The 14615-nt window shown below is 37.6% G+C and overlaps 1 protein-coding gene across 1 annotated transcript in view; it reads right to left on the bottom strand.

The window, feature by feature from the left end:
• The window catches only part of ROBO1 (roundabout guidance receptor 1), a 643691-nt gene that overhangs the window by 110847 nt on the left and 518229 nt on the right, over positions 1-14615 (bottom strand). Inside the window, exon 5 of the mRNA XM_068180592.1 lies at positions 1177-1334. Within this exon, the coding sequence (XP_068036693.1) occupies positions 1177-1334 (158 nt within the window). The remainder of the gene's footprint in view (positions 1-1176; positions 1335-14615) is intronic.

Below are 14615 nucleotides of genomic sequence, written 5' to 3'. Positions count from 1 at the left end.
AAAACATAGGTAGCACTGGAATCTTCTCTTTATCTCAGGTCAATTGCCTTGTCACGGTTGGAAGGAGATTTGAAAAGGAAATTGCAAGTTCTTAGCAAGTATGATTGGAGGAATAGAGTTAATAGCCAGCAATCAGTATAGGTTGGGTAGGGTACTTAAAAATTTAAATGTATGCATACGCCACAACTGCAGAATGCCTGGGCTTTGTCTTGTTTGTAAAAAATAAATGGAATAACAGGCAATTTCAATCTCAAACCAAAATGGTAATTTTATACTTAGGTTGCTGGGGTCTAAGAGTACTTTCCCTCATTTTGGTATGTGATTGAGGCATGTAAATGGTATGTGCCTCTAATCCTGCTTTACACTAGAAATCTTTCCAGTACCAACAGGACAGTATGTGCTTTCAGATGATACAGTTTCTCTCATGTGGAAAGATGTTTCTCCTATCACCACGTTGGCAGCAAATAAATGATTTTTGAACCCCATTTTTCACTGCCATTTCTGCAAGACGTTTAGGCTCACCAGCTTACTGTTTCAAAAGGAAAGTTTTATGATTTGAGAAGCTGATTTATCCATACTCTGGAATAGCCATGCACTGTATTCAGGAAGCTACAGATAGAAATGAGTATGACAACACCTCTAATGAAAAAACAGATTTATTTAAGATGGCGGGATAAGCCATTATCTCTGTAAAGAAATGTGTCTATATCCCCAAACCTTTTTTATCCTTTCTAATATAATGCACAACTTTCCTGCATGTGTTATTTTCAGCAGAATTACAAAAGATCTCACCGAGACTACTTGTAGTTTCTCTTTTCAACCAAAGGCAGATATTACAGGTTGCAAAAATTTGTAGGTGGATAAAAAGTATGAAAATTATAGGACAGGGATGAGTATAATGAACTTCATTTCCACAAGCTTCTAATTCTTTTGAGGAAGAGAAGAACATAGGTTTTGCATAGGCCTCTTTAGCAAACAAATGCATACCCTGCAATGAAGTACTAGGATATGAGAGGTTACATTCCAAGCTAAAAGCAAACTAGCCCTTGCCTGTGAGGCAAGGAGAGGACACATCCTAGAAAGGACAGCACAGCCAGAGATACCCACAGGCTCAATAGATGAGAAATTTAGGATTAATTGATTCTTGTGTTGTTTGGAAAACCTTTTTATACTTACTGTAATTCTCTCATCTTTGTCATCTAGAGGGGTCCCATCTTTCTTCCATGATATAGTTGGCTCTGGGTGACCTCTCGGGGGCTGGCATTCCATCACTGCAGGTTCCCCCACAGCTACCATGACATCTGAGGGATTTTGTCTGAAGTCATCCCGTAGAACTGAAAGAATAAAGGCAATGAAGCAAAAAAATTACTCAATAATGTACTAACAGTGCAGCGAAGTGTTTTTTATTGCTCTTTAATGGTGCCTGTTGTCACTGTATTTTACATTAACAAACAGATCAGTTAATCAACAGAGCTGGAAGGGGACTTTTTACAAGAGCATGTTGTGAGAGAACCAGAGGTAATGGCTTTGAACTGAAAGAGGGCAGGTTTAGATTAGATCTTAGGAAGAAATTCTTTACTGTGTGGGTAGCAAGGCCGTGGCATGGACTGGCTGGAGAGGCTGTGGCTGCCCCATCCCTGGAAGTGTTCAAGGCCGGGCTGGATGGGGCTCTGAACAACCTGGTCTATGGAAGGTGTCCCTGCCCATGGCAGGTGGTTGGAATGAGATGGTCTTTAAGGTCCTTTCCAACACAAAGCATTCCATGATTCCTATCTCAGTATCCTGAGCAAGATTCCTAGCACAGTATCTTCTGCTCAGGTAGAATGTGACTTGAGGGGAAGCACTGCAGAGGTTGCTTTCTGTCCTTTTTTCCTGAGACACAAGGTCAGCCTGCCAGTAACTCAGAAGTTTATGGTTAAAGGTTGGCCACTGGCCATACAAATTGTACCCATCCATGAATTTAGGGCAAAAATCAATGGGAATAAACTTCCCAGTTCTTTGATGACATTAAAAATCACTAAACACTTGCCCAGCTTTAGCCAAACTCATCTTTGCAATTTGTGTCTTTTTAAAGAAAAAATATTAAAAACCTTTCCTGTTCTCTGGTAGTTGTCACTTAACCTAAACCAGGACCACATCCTTTATTTAGAAGTCAATTTTACCACCTTTTCACGCAAAGAAACATTTTTGTTGCAGCTTCATTACTAGAATTTGTTCTTTCTCATCATTTGGCCAAGCCCAGGCCTAGGAACCTCTAGTTTCCTCCAGTCATCCACTATGGATTTTATCAATAGCTGTGTGATTATTTTTCTTTCTGGGAAAGTATAGACATCATCCTGTGCTCAACAGACCACTACACAGGGACATGGTTTAACAGAATAATGGCATTTCTAAGCCTTGTCAAGTAAGTGGCATTAGGTTTTATCTAAAAATAAATAACTCAAATGACAACAAACATAACATTCTAGTTCTCTCCTCTGCTGTTCCTCCATCCACACTGAACAAAGGATAGGGTAATGGAAAAGCACACAAAGGACTCTCAGGATTTCTACACAGCTGTATGTCACTCTCATTACCTGCAACAATCTTGTGTCAACAGTAAATAATGCCAAGAAGCTGCAACAAAAAATACATATATATATCCTCCAAGTCATGGACCCCAGACACGTGGACATTCACTAGTGAACAGAGGTTTAGCTGTTAATGCTGCTTCAAGGGGAGGTGAGATTTACGTCAGCTGTTAAGGAATGTGGCAGTTCTTACAGATTGGCAGGTACAGTGCTACCACCAAGCCATCCCACTCTGTAAGGTCTTTCACGCTGGTAAGACTTTCTAAAGTGGTCTCAGGGCAAATAGGTCATCTGCTTTGGGACAAAGGTACAGACCTTCCTCATGCCTGCTTTTATTATAATGTAATACACACTTGGGAAAGTTCCACATTGATACGTTAAGTGTAGGCAGGAATCAAAAACAATAAATAAAGAATATGTTGCCACTATTCTAGATAAAGGACACAAATTCCAGAAATAAGAAAGAATATCTGTGTGTCAAAAATACTTAAATATAGTACAGATCTCACCCAACATTTGAATTTACTAAACCCCTTTCACCCTGAAACACTGACATTTCTAATATTTCAGTTCAATTACTGAAATTTCTGGATGCCCTGGAAACAGGATATACTGATGCTCTGAAAGAGTATACTCAAGGATAAAATGTCTCTATCACATTAACAATACAAAATCAGAGAACACAATAATTTAAATTGGAAGGAGCCCCTGGAAGTCATCAAGTCTACAACAATAAGATGCTTTTGCATGACCATGTTCTCTTGGACAGATTAGGTCTCTTCAACAGACCTAGTGTACAGCATTTATTTAAAAAAAACAACCCAAAAAATAAAATGTACCGATTTCTTACTGTACAAAAGCCTGAAAAAACATGCTGCACCTAAGATCAAAGTGTTTCTCTTCCTAAAATCCAAGAACTCATGCATATTTTCCTTCTACGAACTTGGGAAAAAATGAAAATATTTTCAGTTATAACATCATGTTTTTAAAAAAGATCAATCCTTTAAACTCCCGTCTGCCTTCAACAAAACTTTATTAAGTTCATCCCGCATTCTCTTACATCTTCCTTACTGTATCCCCTTATATATTGATGCACCAAAATTGCACTTCCAATTCAGTTTTGGCTATGGAAGTGTTAAAACACTACTCACATACACTGAAAATGTTACATATCCTTATTCCACTTATACTGAATTTGGTGTTAACAGCCAAAGACAATTTCTTGTGTTCCCAAGAAACCCTCAAGCTATCCAGACACACGGATCACTATAAATCACACAGTGCAAATGGATAGCTGGACACTGCTTCTATTGAAGTCCAAGAATTTTTTCTATTTAATACCTTAGAGACTTAATCTGGCTTGGAGCCACTGATTGAATTATTTTACTTTTTCCTACTTCTTCAAATTAAAGAACATTAAAGAAGACACTGAAGGTGCCCTAAGTTACTAAGCCCTCCCTTCCAGAGATCCAGTTCCCAGTGCCAACAACACATGAAAGTGCACAAGAGTTTATTTGCTATGCCACAGTTCTACTGCAACACAAAAAAGGGGTGTTTTGACCATGAGTAAGAAGCATCTCATTACTGCTGAAGATTGTATCACTTGGATAAATTTAAGAGACATATAAAAAGAAGCAGCCTGAAGTTTAAAAAAAATTAAATCAAGTGATCTTAATAAAGCATAAGTGCTTTTCAAGTCTGAAAGACCTCATAAATCTGAGAGAAAGGACTATCAGATAGTACCTCAGATGGCTTTAGCACCTTTGAAGCAACAAAGAAGTCCAGTACTTACATAATAAAATCAAATTACTTCTGTAATTTCTATACTCCTTAGTCTTATAATTGCTTGACAAGCATGGTACCTTGCCTGCAAACCAAGACCTTTCCCAAATTAACCAGTCTTTAATAGAATGCCTAGGAGGACATCAAAGGTCCAGGCCACAGATACTTCAAAACAAGTATTTTTTTCCCCATTTACTATGAATTATTTTGGCTCTAACATCACATAATGAAATGCTAACAAAATATAATCCATTAGAGATTACTCCACAGATAGTCATCGTAATTATTTTTGCAGCTGTAGATACATGCTCTGTTTTGTTTGCCTCAGGCCCTGGCAATATTGCATGAAGTTATAAATCTAAAATTTTCATCCCTTACTGAAAAAACCAGAACTTTTTCTTTCCTGTTCTTCATAGTCAAGGCTTACTGTAAATTGAGAAAACATTTCCTTTTTAAATTATATTAGAAGTATACTTTGCAATCCATGACAGCAAATGCTTTTCGTCACCTAATGGTGAAATTTCACCTCTTTCTATATATATGCAGCTGGAATGAAAAAAATATATATTACGAAGACATTTGATTTTTTTCCTTTTTTTAAAAGAATCTTCAGAGAAAAACATTCTCCTCCCCATTTTTGCCTGACCTTTGTTAAGGTTTTCTAGCATTTTATCTGATATTTTCTGAAATCCAATCAAGTATGATTGCAACCATCATCACAGCACAGCTGGGACAAGTCCATGAAATTGCTGTGTGAAGGTGCTGAACTATTCAGGTTCAAAAGCAACTTTTGTAGCTCCACTTAAAAGTCAACTGCTCACACAACTACTTCATATTGGGTACTCTTCGATCCATTAAAGAGTTTTACTTTCCCCAGAGAATCTTTCTCAGGGAAGAAGGGAACTGGCAACCACTTGAGGATAAATTTTTATTGATAAGCAAAGATGGCACCAAAACAGTTTTTTGCAAAGTGCAGCACCCAGTGCTTTTTTGTTTTGTTCCCTAATATGAAAAAGAATAGGGAGATACTATAGGGTGAAATGGGAGAAAGATAGGCAGGATTTTTTTCCTAGATAAACTATAGATAATTCAGAAAGATTAGTGTTGCATTTCATCTTTAAATAACTGTGACATTAAAGGGATATGTAAAATGAAAGATAAAATAAACCAACCAGAAAGTTCTAGTCAATACTTGAAAAGAATGAATTTGTAAGGAACACACTAATTACCATCAGACATTGTGGATATCATGCCTTAACAGGTGGTATCATTTAAGATCTGGAAATCAGAAAATTTCCCAAAAATTTTGATTACAGGTCTGTTCCAGTCCAGACACTTCATGCCAGCTCAGTTCAAAGCAATGCACCAAAATATATCTGAGATCCCTAATCAACCAAAATCTTACGGCCACGGTCACCCAGTGAACAAAGGAAGAGGGAAATGATGATGCTTGTGCTGCAAGTTTCTGAATCAGAACAAGGCAATTTTAATCCATTTTAATTCTTATAAAAAGGCATCACTCAGACTTGCTTCCCATTAACTCTCTTGCAGCATCCCACACAAAACACACTATTTTACAAGTCTGCTTCTTAGAGAGAGACTGGTGAGCCAAAGTATGGCACAACTATTTAAGAGAAGACATCCCAACAAGCTCCACTCTTTCAGCATGAAGATAATTTGAATCTTCCTTTGAATGTGCCTCAAAAATGGTGGAAAAAGACAGTGAAATAAACAGAAGAAATGATCATCACATTTCTTTGAAGAACAACTAGACCTCAGCTAATGAACAAGTTTCCAACCACAAACAAAACCCTCCTGACATCAAACAAGCTAAATACAAACCTTAGTGGCCCACTGCCCTGCTTTTTGGCTAATTTTGTTAAAAGCTGTAATAGATTTGAAATCTATTTTAATATTTACCAATTCTACTATTTTCATTCCTTCAAATACATAAAAGTATTTCTGTGTTTCCCTTTTCCTCCCCAACAAAAGAGCAGTATATACTTCATTTGACTAATAAAATATGATGAACAAAACAACAAAAATGAGAGCTTGCTTTGAAAGCCTGTAACATAAGGAAAACAAAAATAGGATTCAGGAGGTTATATAAATCTTCTAATCCCATGAAGCTGTAATCAAAGAGAAACTAATTATTGCTTAGTCAGGATTGAGTTGTTATTCAAAAGCAGAACTCTTCCTGTAATTTAGGATCAGTGATCCCTTTTCTCCACTACCTACTGAACTTGTAATTCAAATTTATTGAGACACACCAGACATTTTTGGCATGAAAATATAAGATGGTTGTCAGTTGGAACAGTGCTTCAAACCAGGTGCTTAATTTTAATTACAACTAACTTAAGCATCAGCCAGAATTATAGTACCTTGTTTAAAGACTTTGCTGGAATGAAATTTATACAGATATTAGGATATAATTTTTAATACATGCATGCCACTAACAAGAAAGTGTTAGAGCACCTAATTAAGCAAAAAAGAAACAAACAAAGGTATGCATTATCAAATTTAAGTCAACCCATGTGTTACCATATTATATTTTAGACCTCATTGAACTGTTATGTGGTTTGACCAAAAAATTGATCATTTACAAATGAGGAGTATTATTTCTGAAGAGACCTCCCTAAAAGTCTCCATGCAGCCATAAAAAGTTAAAGAAAAACTTATTCCCTGAAAAAATGCTTCCTTTTCCTTTCTGAAGGTGTTAAAACCAGGTCAACATTGGCGTTAACTAAAATAAATAGCCATTGAAACGGAGCAGAAGGAGTAGAGCTATAAATAGTCAGAAATTACTGTTGTGATCATCTAACAAGACCACTCATGTAATGCAGGCAATAATTCCATGCAGTGACTGAGTCCAGCAGTGCCATATGGAATGCTTCAAAAGATGTCCACACTTCCACAGGGCTCCAAGCGGCTGGAAGTCACAGCCGGCATGTCTAGGGCTCCTCACTTCCATCATTTCCCATTCTCTTACGTTTCCCACCTTGCAGCACTACCCCTTGCTCAGTCAGACTGAAAGCCTACGGCAGGCAAGCAGATGCCAGTCAGTTCAGTATCCACATTTCTAATATTCTCGCAGCCTTCTCTGAGCCTCAGAAGCTACATGAGCACTGGACACATGGCCACTGCTCTGAGCAAAGCCCCTCTGACTGCACAGTCTGAGAATTCACAGCAAACAAGTTCCACACAGAGGAGGCTGCTCCCTGTAAAGATGCTGATTCTAAAGCAATGACCACCACTTGACAGCAGAGATCTATTTATAATCCTCGGCTATACATTTATGACCACACATTCAACACCATCTCTTCATATGGTGCTGTTCTGCTCTGCTTTAAAATCTGCCCATTAGCAAACCTTACCACCTCCAAGTCTGAAGAAACAAAAGCACTTTAAAATCAAATGGCTTGTTGCTTAATAGTCACATGTATTTGTATGAGTTAGTTCAGACCTCCACCCGAGTCTACGTAATTGAGATCACAACATTATACATATTTCTATTTCAAGATATCCTTTAGTGAGAGGAAACAACCACTGAAATACCTCAGTAAAACACCTGTGTTTTTTCTACTTTATTACCACTGAGATAAACTAATTTAGTTTAAACAGCTGGTTCATAAATTCTTCCTCCATGATGTCACTATGGAAGAAACTGAAGGGTTAATGAAAAGATTTCAAAATTCCTTTCTTTTAGACATTAAAACAGTTTAAGAACTGCCTTTTATTATTATGCTTGTTCTCATATTGCCAGTGATTTATTTTTAAATTTGAAATGACACCATGTTTTAGATTTTGGTAGACATTGTAAGAGGCATATAGAAATTTTAACAATAATTTAAATTTGGAAAAGTTAAGAGTATTGAAGAATAGCATTCAACTTGAATGAATGAAAAAGAATTACTCAAAGAATTAATTTAAGAGTGAATTCTGAATACAGAATGCTTTACTTCAGAAAACTTGCATTCCTACTACCCAGCAGATTAATGCAGAATTTCCAGCAATGGGAAATTGCCTCTCATCAAACACGCAGATCTGCTAAAGATTTTACTGAATCTCATACCACATTCTGCTGTAAGAACATTAACAGATTGAAGGTGTCAGAAAGAAGCATTAAGTTCATGTTACCAGCCTATGTAATTTAGTACAACATTATTAGTACCACCTGGCTGATGACACCAGCAGAGAGCACCGCCAGTCAAAGCAACAAAGATGGCTTTCTTTTAGCACTGACAAACAGAACCAAGACAACAGAGTTAAATATAAGTGACAGATGGAGAAAACAGCAGCAGTGAAATTAGACCACACTTCTAAAATGTTAGCAAAATGTACTGCCTTATTCGGGCACCTGGCCCGAATAAGGAATAGAGTGACCAGCAGGACCAAGGAGTGGCTGTCCTCCTGTACATGGCAATAATGAGGCTACACCTTGAATCCTATGTCCAATCTTGGGCTACTCACTCCAAGGACACTGAGGTGCAGGATTGTCTCCAGAGAAGGGCAATGGAGCTGGGGAAGGGTCTGGAGCACAAGGCTGATGAGGAGCAGCTGAGGAGGCTGGGGATGTTTATCCTGGAGAAAAGGAGGCCTAGGGGAGACCTGATCACTCTCTACAAGTCCCTGACAGGAGGTTTCAGCCAGGTGGGAGAGGGGTTCTGCTCCCAGGTAACAAGTGACAGGACAGAACAAGAGGAAATGGCCTCAAGTTGCACCAGGTGGGGATTTAGATTGGGTATTAGGAAAAAGATTCTTCACTGAAAGGGTGTTCAGACATTGGAATATGCTGCTCAGGGTAGTGGTGGAGTCCTCATGACTGGAGGGATCTAAAAGATGTGCACATGTGGCACTTGGGATATGGTTTAGTGGTGAACTTGTCAGTGCTGAGTTAACAGCTGGATTCAATGAGCTTAAAGGTCTTTTCCAAACTAAACCATTTGATGATTCAATACAGCATCATCAAATTAGGATCTTTATATCTATTGAAGGTTAATAATTACCATCTCTGGAGAAGTGTCATTCCCTAAGACACTCAGCAATACATGTCAGCAAATAAAAGACCACCCTGCTTCTAATCCATTGCAATAGGAGGAAATCAAGGACTGCTGCACCAACTGGATCACATATTTAAAAGGTGCTGATGGCAAATACATGTCATATGCTTGAATCAAGCAATATGTTACTTTGCAAAAGCAATTAAATATTTAGGCATTTGGCAATAAAATTATGACTGCATAAAAAGACTTTAAAATAAATATATTTATTGTCATTTATTACTGTAATTAAGAAACTCCCAATTGTTAATAGAAACAAAGGCATGCTTAAGAAGCAGGATCCAAAAAAATATAAAAGACTTCTGTAAAAACCATTGGCTGAAAGTTACTGAAAACCATTACAAAAAATTATGGAAACCACTCAGAGTGTCTGAATTTATTTCACTCATTTAAGATTTGGGGTTTAAGTGCGGCTTGGAATCTTACTGGGCAACATAGCTGTCAGCCTATAACAGTATCTCCATGTGTGGAAAGGAAATTGTAAATGGATTAGATGATGAATTGAGAATCAATTAAATGACCATATCTGGTAAGTCATATAAAGAGTAATTTTAACTCCTGTGAGAAAGGGTAACTGACAGGCCTCAGAGAACATGCTGCAGCACTGGGAAACCTAATTAAATCCTGAAGGATCTGTGATGCCTCAGGCACACAGCTCAGAGTATTCCTTATGTTGATTGAAAATTGAAAATAGATAAGGAGAAGGGACCTAATTATTAATTTGACTGACTGTGTAGGAAGAGCAATCCCTCTCAATGTCTTCTATGTATTATGCTCCAGGACATGATGTCTACTAACTGTAACTAAGAATTTACCTCCTGGAAGAATAGATTAATTTCTACAGACCATGGAGATTATTTCCTTTCACTTGTTGTAAATATTAAATATTTTCAGGTATTCTGTAGAAGTAGTAGTAGCAGTAGTAGTAGTAGTACATTTTACATTTTGTTTTGGCGTTATTTGAATCATGCTGGATTACAGACAGTATTTTCAGCATGACTAACACAGCATATTTCCAAATTTACAGACACAAACCAAGGGGTTTTAGACACAGCTCATCCAAGAAGCATCCTTCAGACATCACAAACTAGTTTTTATAAGGCAAAGAAGGGTGTGCATCTTTATATATCCAGGGATTTGTCCACATTCTGTACAGAAAGATTTTTCTCTCTACACTCCAAACAAAGATTCTGATGTTTAGTTTGCAAGGAGCTGCTGGCTGCACTGGCCTTCCTTCAGATCAGATTATAATGGAGGAAAAGAACCAGATTAGGAGGCTGCATGTCTTGGCCATCCAAATTACATCATAAAGAGATAACTGAAAAGAAGAGATATAAGGACCAAAAAAAGAAAGAGAAAAGGTGAAAAGACACTTCACCAGAACACCAGTGTTTTCCTTAACTACTCACCAAACTTATTTCATGAGCAGAAGAGAGTTCTTTTTCAAGGAAGAATACAAGAGCCAACGCAGAAATGCCTCTGTCATCTAATTCACAATAAAGGAATACATGTAGCAAGGACAGAAGCAAACATTTAGCCAGTTTTCAATGAAAGGTTAAAGCTAGGATGGCAAATGAAGCTAGAGTGCAATTGATTTAAAAAGGTGTTTCTCACAAATAGCAAGCTATGCTGGCTTGTGTTGTGAAAAATTTACACTCTTCCCATAGTTCCCAAGATGGAAGCTCCCTCAGTAAGCCAAATCTGAAGGAACCTCATTTGTTGTAACCTGTGCTGTTAAAAGAGGGGAAGCAACGGCTCCAGAGTCTTGCCAATGAAGGTGGCATCAGTTTTCCTGTATTTCAGGAAAGACTTAAATGCTGACCATACTTGTATGTTTGCTTATAATCATCCTTTTGCTCTGAAGGAGTCAAAAACTTTTAAGAGGAAAAATGTGCAAAGAAATAAAGATTTCCACGCCCTTGATAAGAATTTTTCTGCAGTAGTTCTAAATCTGCATATGCCCTTTGTTAGGGTTCTGCTAAAGGTGCTGCATACACACAACAGTTTTAGCCCTGTCCTTCTGCTTAGCATGCAAATTCTAGGGTGTTATAACTGTACCACTACCATCAACATTTTTTGAAAGGACCCTATTTCCATGAAAAAAATCCCCATTATGCTCTTAAAGTGGTTGAAAAAATGACATTTTAGTATCAGAGAATATACAGTATCATTATCACACTCAAACAGCTATGTTGCTTCTTTAATATTCTGGAAAATTATATTCCCCCATTACACATGAGGTCAAGCCTGAAACATCAGTCAGAGGGGTCAAGATGCAGGCACTTCATATGGCTGAGTGGCTCATTCTAAATAACAGCAGAGTTAAGAAAAGCATTTGCTGGCACCACACACTACAGCAAGGCCACACAGCTGAGAAATGTTGCTGAACTATTACACACACTTTTATTCTGTTCTGTTGTTCCCTTATTGTATACAATTTTATTATCTTGGCAGAATCTACAGACCACAGAGCCCCACTGTCTTTGTTCAGCTTTCCAGACTGCTATACAGCAGGACATACCTCAGTTAGACAGTAGATGTTTCATCAATTACACCCTGCATTCCCCAATGTGTGACTGTATCATCCTTGTGGTAATGCTTTTTTGTTTTTCACCTCCTAAAGCATCCAAGATGTAAATTGACAAGAGATTGCCATGGCAGACATGGATAAACCATTTCAAAATTACATTTATGCCAAGTATCATATACTTTCCAAATTACTTTTGCTGGCTTTAGAAAACAATGCAGGGAATCACCTCAGGGGAAAATGGCAGACAGCCTTACACAGAGGTCATAGAGAAGTATAGTCCTCATCTAATTCAATTAACTGCTTTCAGTTAGATCCCAAATGGAACAGGCAAACATTTGTTCTATTTCAGGCATATTCTAAGAAATGAATCATTCTGCTTTCCCACTACACAAAGGCAAAATATCACACACTCCATTATTTTATTGTTCATAATTTCAAAAATCTCAAGACATACGTCTTTATGATTTACAGTGACCTCTTATAATTTAGGAAATCATCTGAAGACTTCAAATATAATAAAATTCTACGAAGAGCATTACAAAAAGTAGCAAAGTTAATAGCTAAAACAATGAAAAATGGTTTTGAAAGCAAACAGACACACCAAATTCACCAAGCTGGAACTCTGAATTGCAGCTCTTGGAAATTTATACGCTATCATAAATGGCAAAAGACAGTAAAATAATACAGAAAATTACTTCTGCATTTGGACTCTCATGCTGGCTTCAGTCCCTATGAGATATTTGAAGGCAAAGTGCCAGTTGATCAATATGTTAGTATTTAATGTGCAGTAAGTGCTACTGAGGAAAAATCAGAGAAACATTGCTTCTTAGCAGAGTCTGCTGTACTGCTGGCAGGAAGGAGTGCACAGAGCTGTGGATCCCCCATATGGTAAGACAGCAGCCAGAAGTCTGAATCAGAATTAACAAAAGGAAACAGAGAGCGATGCTCAGCGTGAACACAAACGCGCATAAAGCCAGGCAGATTTCATTAGCGAAGATTTTAATTCTGATTAAATGCTTCCTTTTATAGCGAGTCCCATTCATTGTTTTCTAGCCTGTGTTTTCATTAATACTTTAATACACAGAGAACATTAAGTTGCATAACTTCAGTGTTGCAGCTAAAGATAGCATCTTTAATAACAGCTACAAAAGATGTGCTGGCATCCAGCAGTGTCCAACTTTGGGATGCTCTGAGGCACAGTGGGCTGGCTGTGGCATGCAGGACAACACATCAGCACTCCCCACCAAAGCAAAAGGAAAGTGGATCACTGCAAGTGAGCTTAGACTGTATGAAATGGGAACTTATAAATGCATCCAAAACAAAGCAAACCAACACAATGGAAACAGCTGTCAAAGGCAAAAAGTATCAAGGTGGCGAGTACTTATGTGGGAAATATTGCATTTCCCTTTCTTTCATAACCTGGGAGAAACTGCAGTACAATGCAACTCCTCAAAAACGTCCCAGGAAACTACAGCAGTAACATGAAATTTTATTAATTTGACAGTTATCTTTCCCCTTGCTTTTAGTGTTTCTACCTACAAATGATGAAACTTTAGTCTGGACAAAACTCAACTGACCACACTTTTTCTTGATTCCATAGGAGCATGGGTACCCTTAGCAGAAGTACCTACAAACCTGAACTGTGGAGTGTATGGTACCCTCCACAATGACCTACCAACTCTGTTAATTCAATTCCTACCTGTGCTGAGCAGGCCCTCCAGGTTAATTTCCTAGATTTTCATTCAGAATTGTTATAGAGAGAAAAAGCAAATTTGGTATTGTGCAAGACCAGGATCCTTTAATTTCTCCATGAACCCTGAATCCATTTTCAAGTCAGTTCAGTGGCCTGGTTCTTTTCTGTGTTTAGGCACAAAAAGTAAGCTTGAAAACATGATGAGACTTGGTCTGGAAAGTCATATCTTTTCAGGACCGTTTTAAAAAAGTAAATTCCTTGCTATTAATTTTGGCAGACAGGATACTTAGAAGCCACTGAACTTGCAAGATAAAAATGCTGGTATATTCTAATAGAATATACCAGAATATTATACTACTATTATATATATACATATATATATATATATAAAATAATAAATCAGAAACAACTGATTTAAGGGGGGAAGCAGGGGGGTAGGGAAGCAACTCCCAGAAAGTATCTGGATTGACAAAATCTTTACTCTTGTTTTTCTGATATACAATGTGACAACATATTTTTGCTTTTACAGGACTTTCCATATATGAAAACTCCAGTGGGTGATGGATGAAACTAGAGTACAAGATGAACACCAGGTTTCAAGAGACTCAACTGGAGTCTTCCTGAAACATGCAGAGTGTAGACAATCCTTTTCAGGAAAAATGTTTCTCTCTATAAATACACCTCTTTTGGGTTGCACTACTTTGAAACTTTGCACACAGGGCAAACATACAGTAGAACTAACAATACCTGCTATCATAAAAATTCCTTAATAATATCCACTGTAACAATCTCAGAAATGTCAAGTAAGTTTTAAGTTCACATTTCAGTGTATTTATTGCTTAGACTTTGGGTAGTGATCACAAAACCACCAGGAGCAAGAGGCAAACAGGCAATGCAAGCCTTATCTTGTCAAGAAACAAGAAAACACAAACCAGCAAATAAGAACCTTCAAAGTCACCATGTTCATTTATGTAAGAGAA

This window comes from Anomalospiza imberbis, chromosome 2 (genome assembly GCF_031753505.1).
Source record: "Anomalospiza imberbis isolate Cuckoo-Finch-1a 21T00152 chromosome 2, ASM3175350v1, whole genome shotgun sequence".
Classification (NCBI taxonomy): Eukaryota; Metazoa; Chordata; class Aves; order Passeriformes; family Viduidae; genus Anomalospiza; species Anomalospiza imberbis.
The sequence above is the reverse complement of the archived record's forward strand: the minus strand, read 5'-3'. Positions and strand labels throughout refer to the sequence as shown.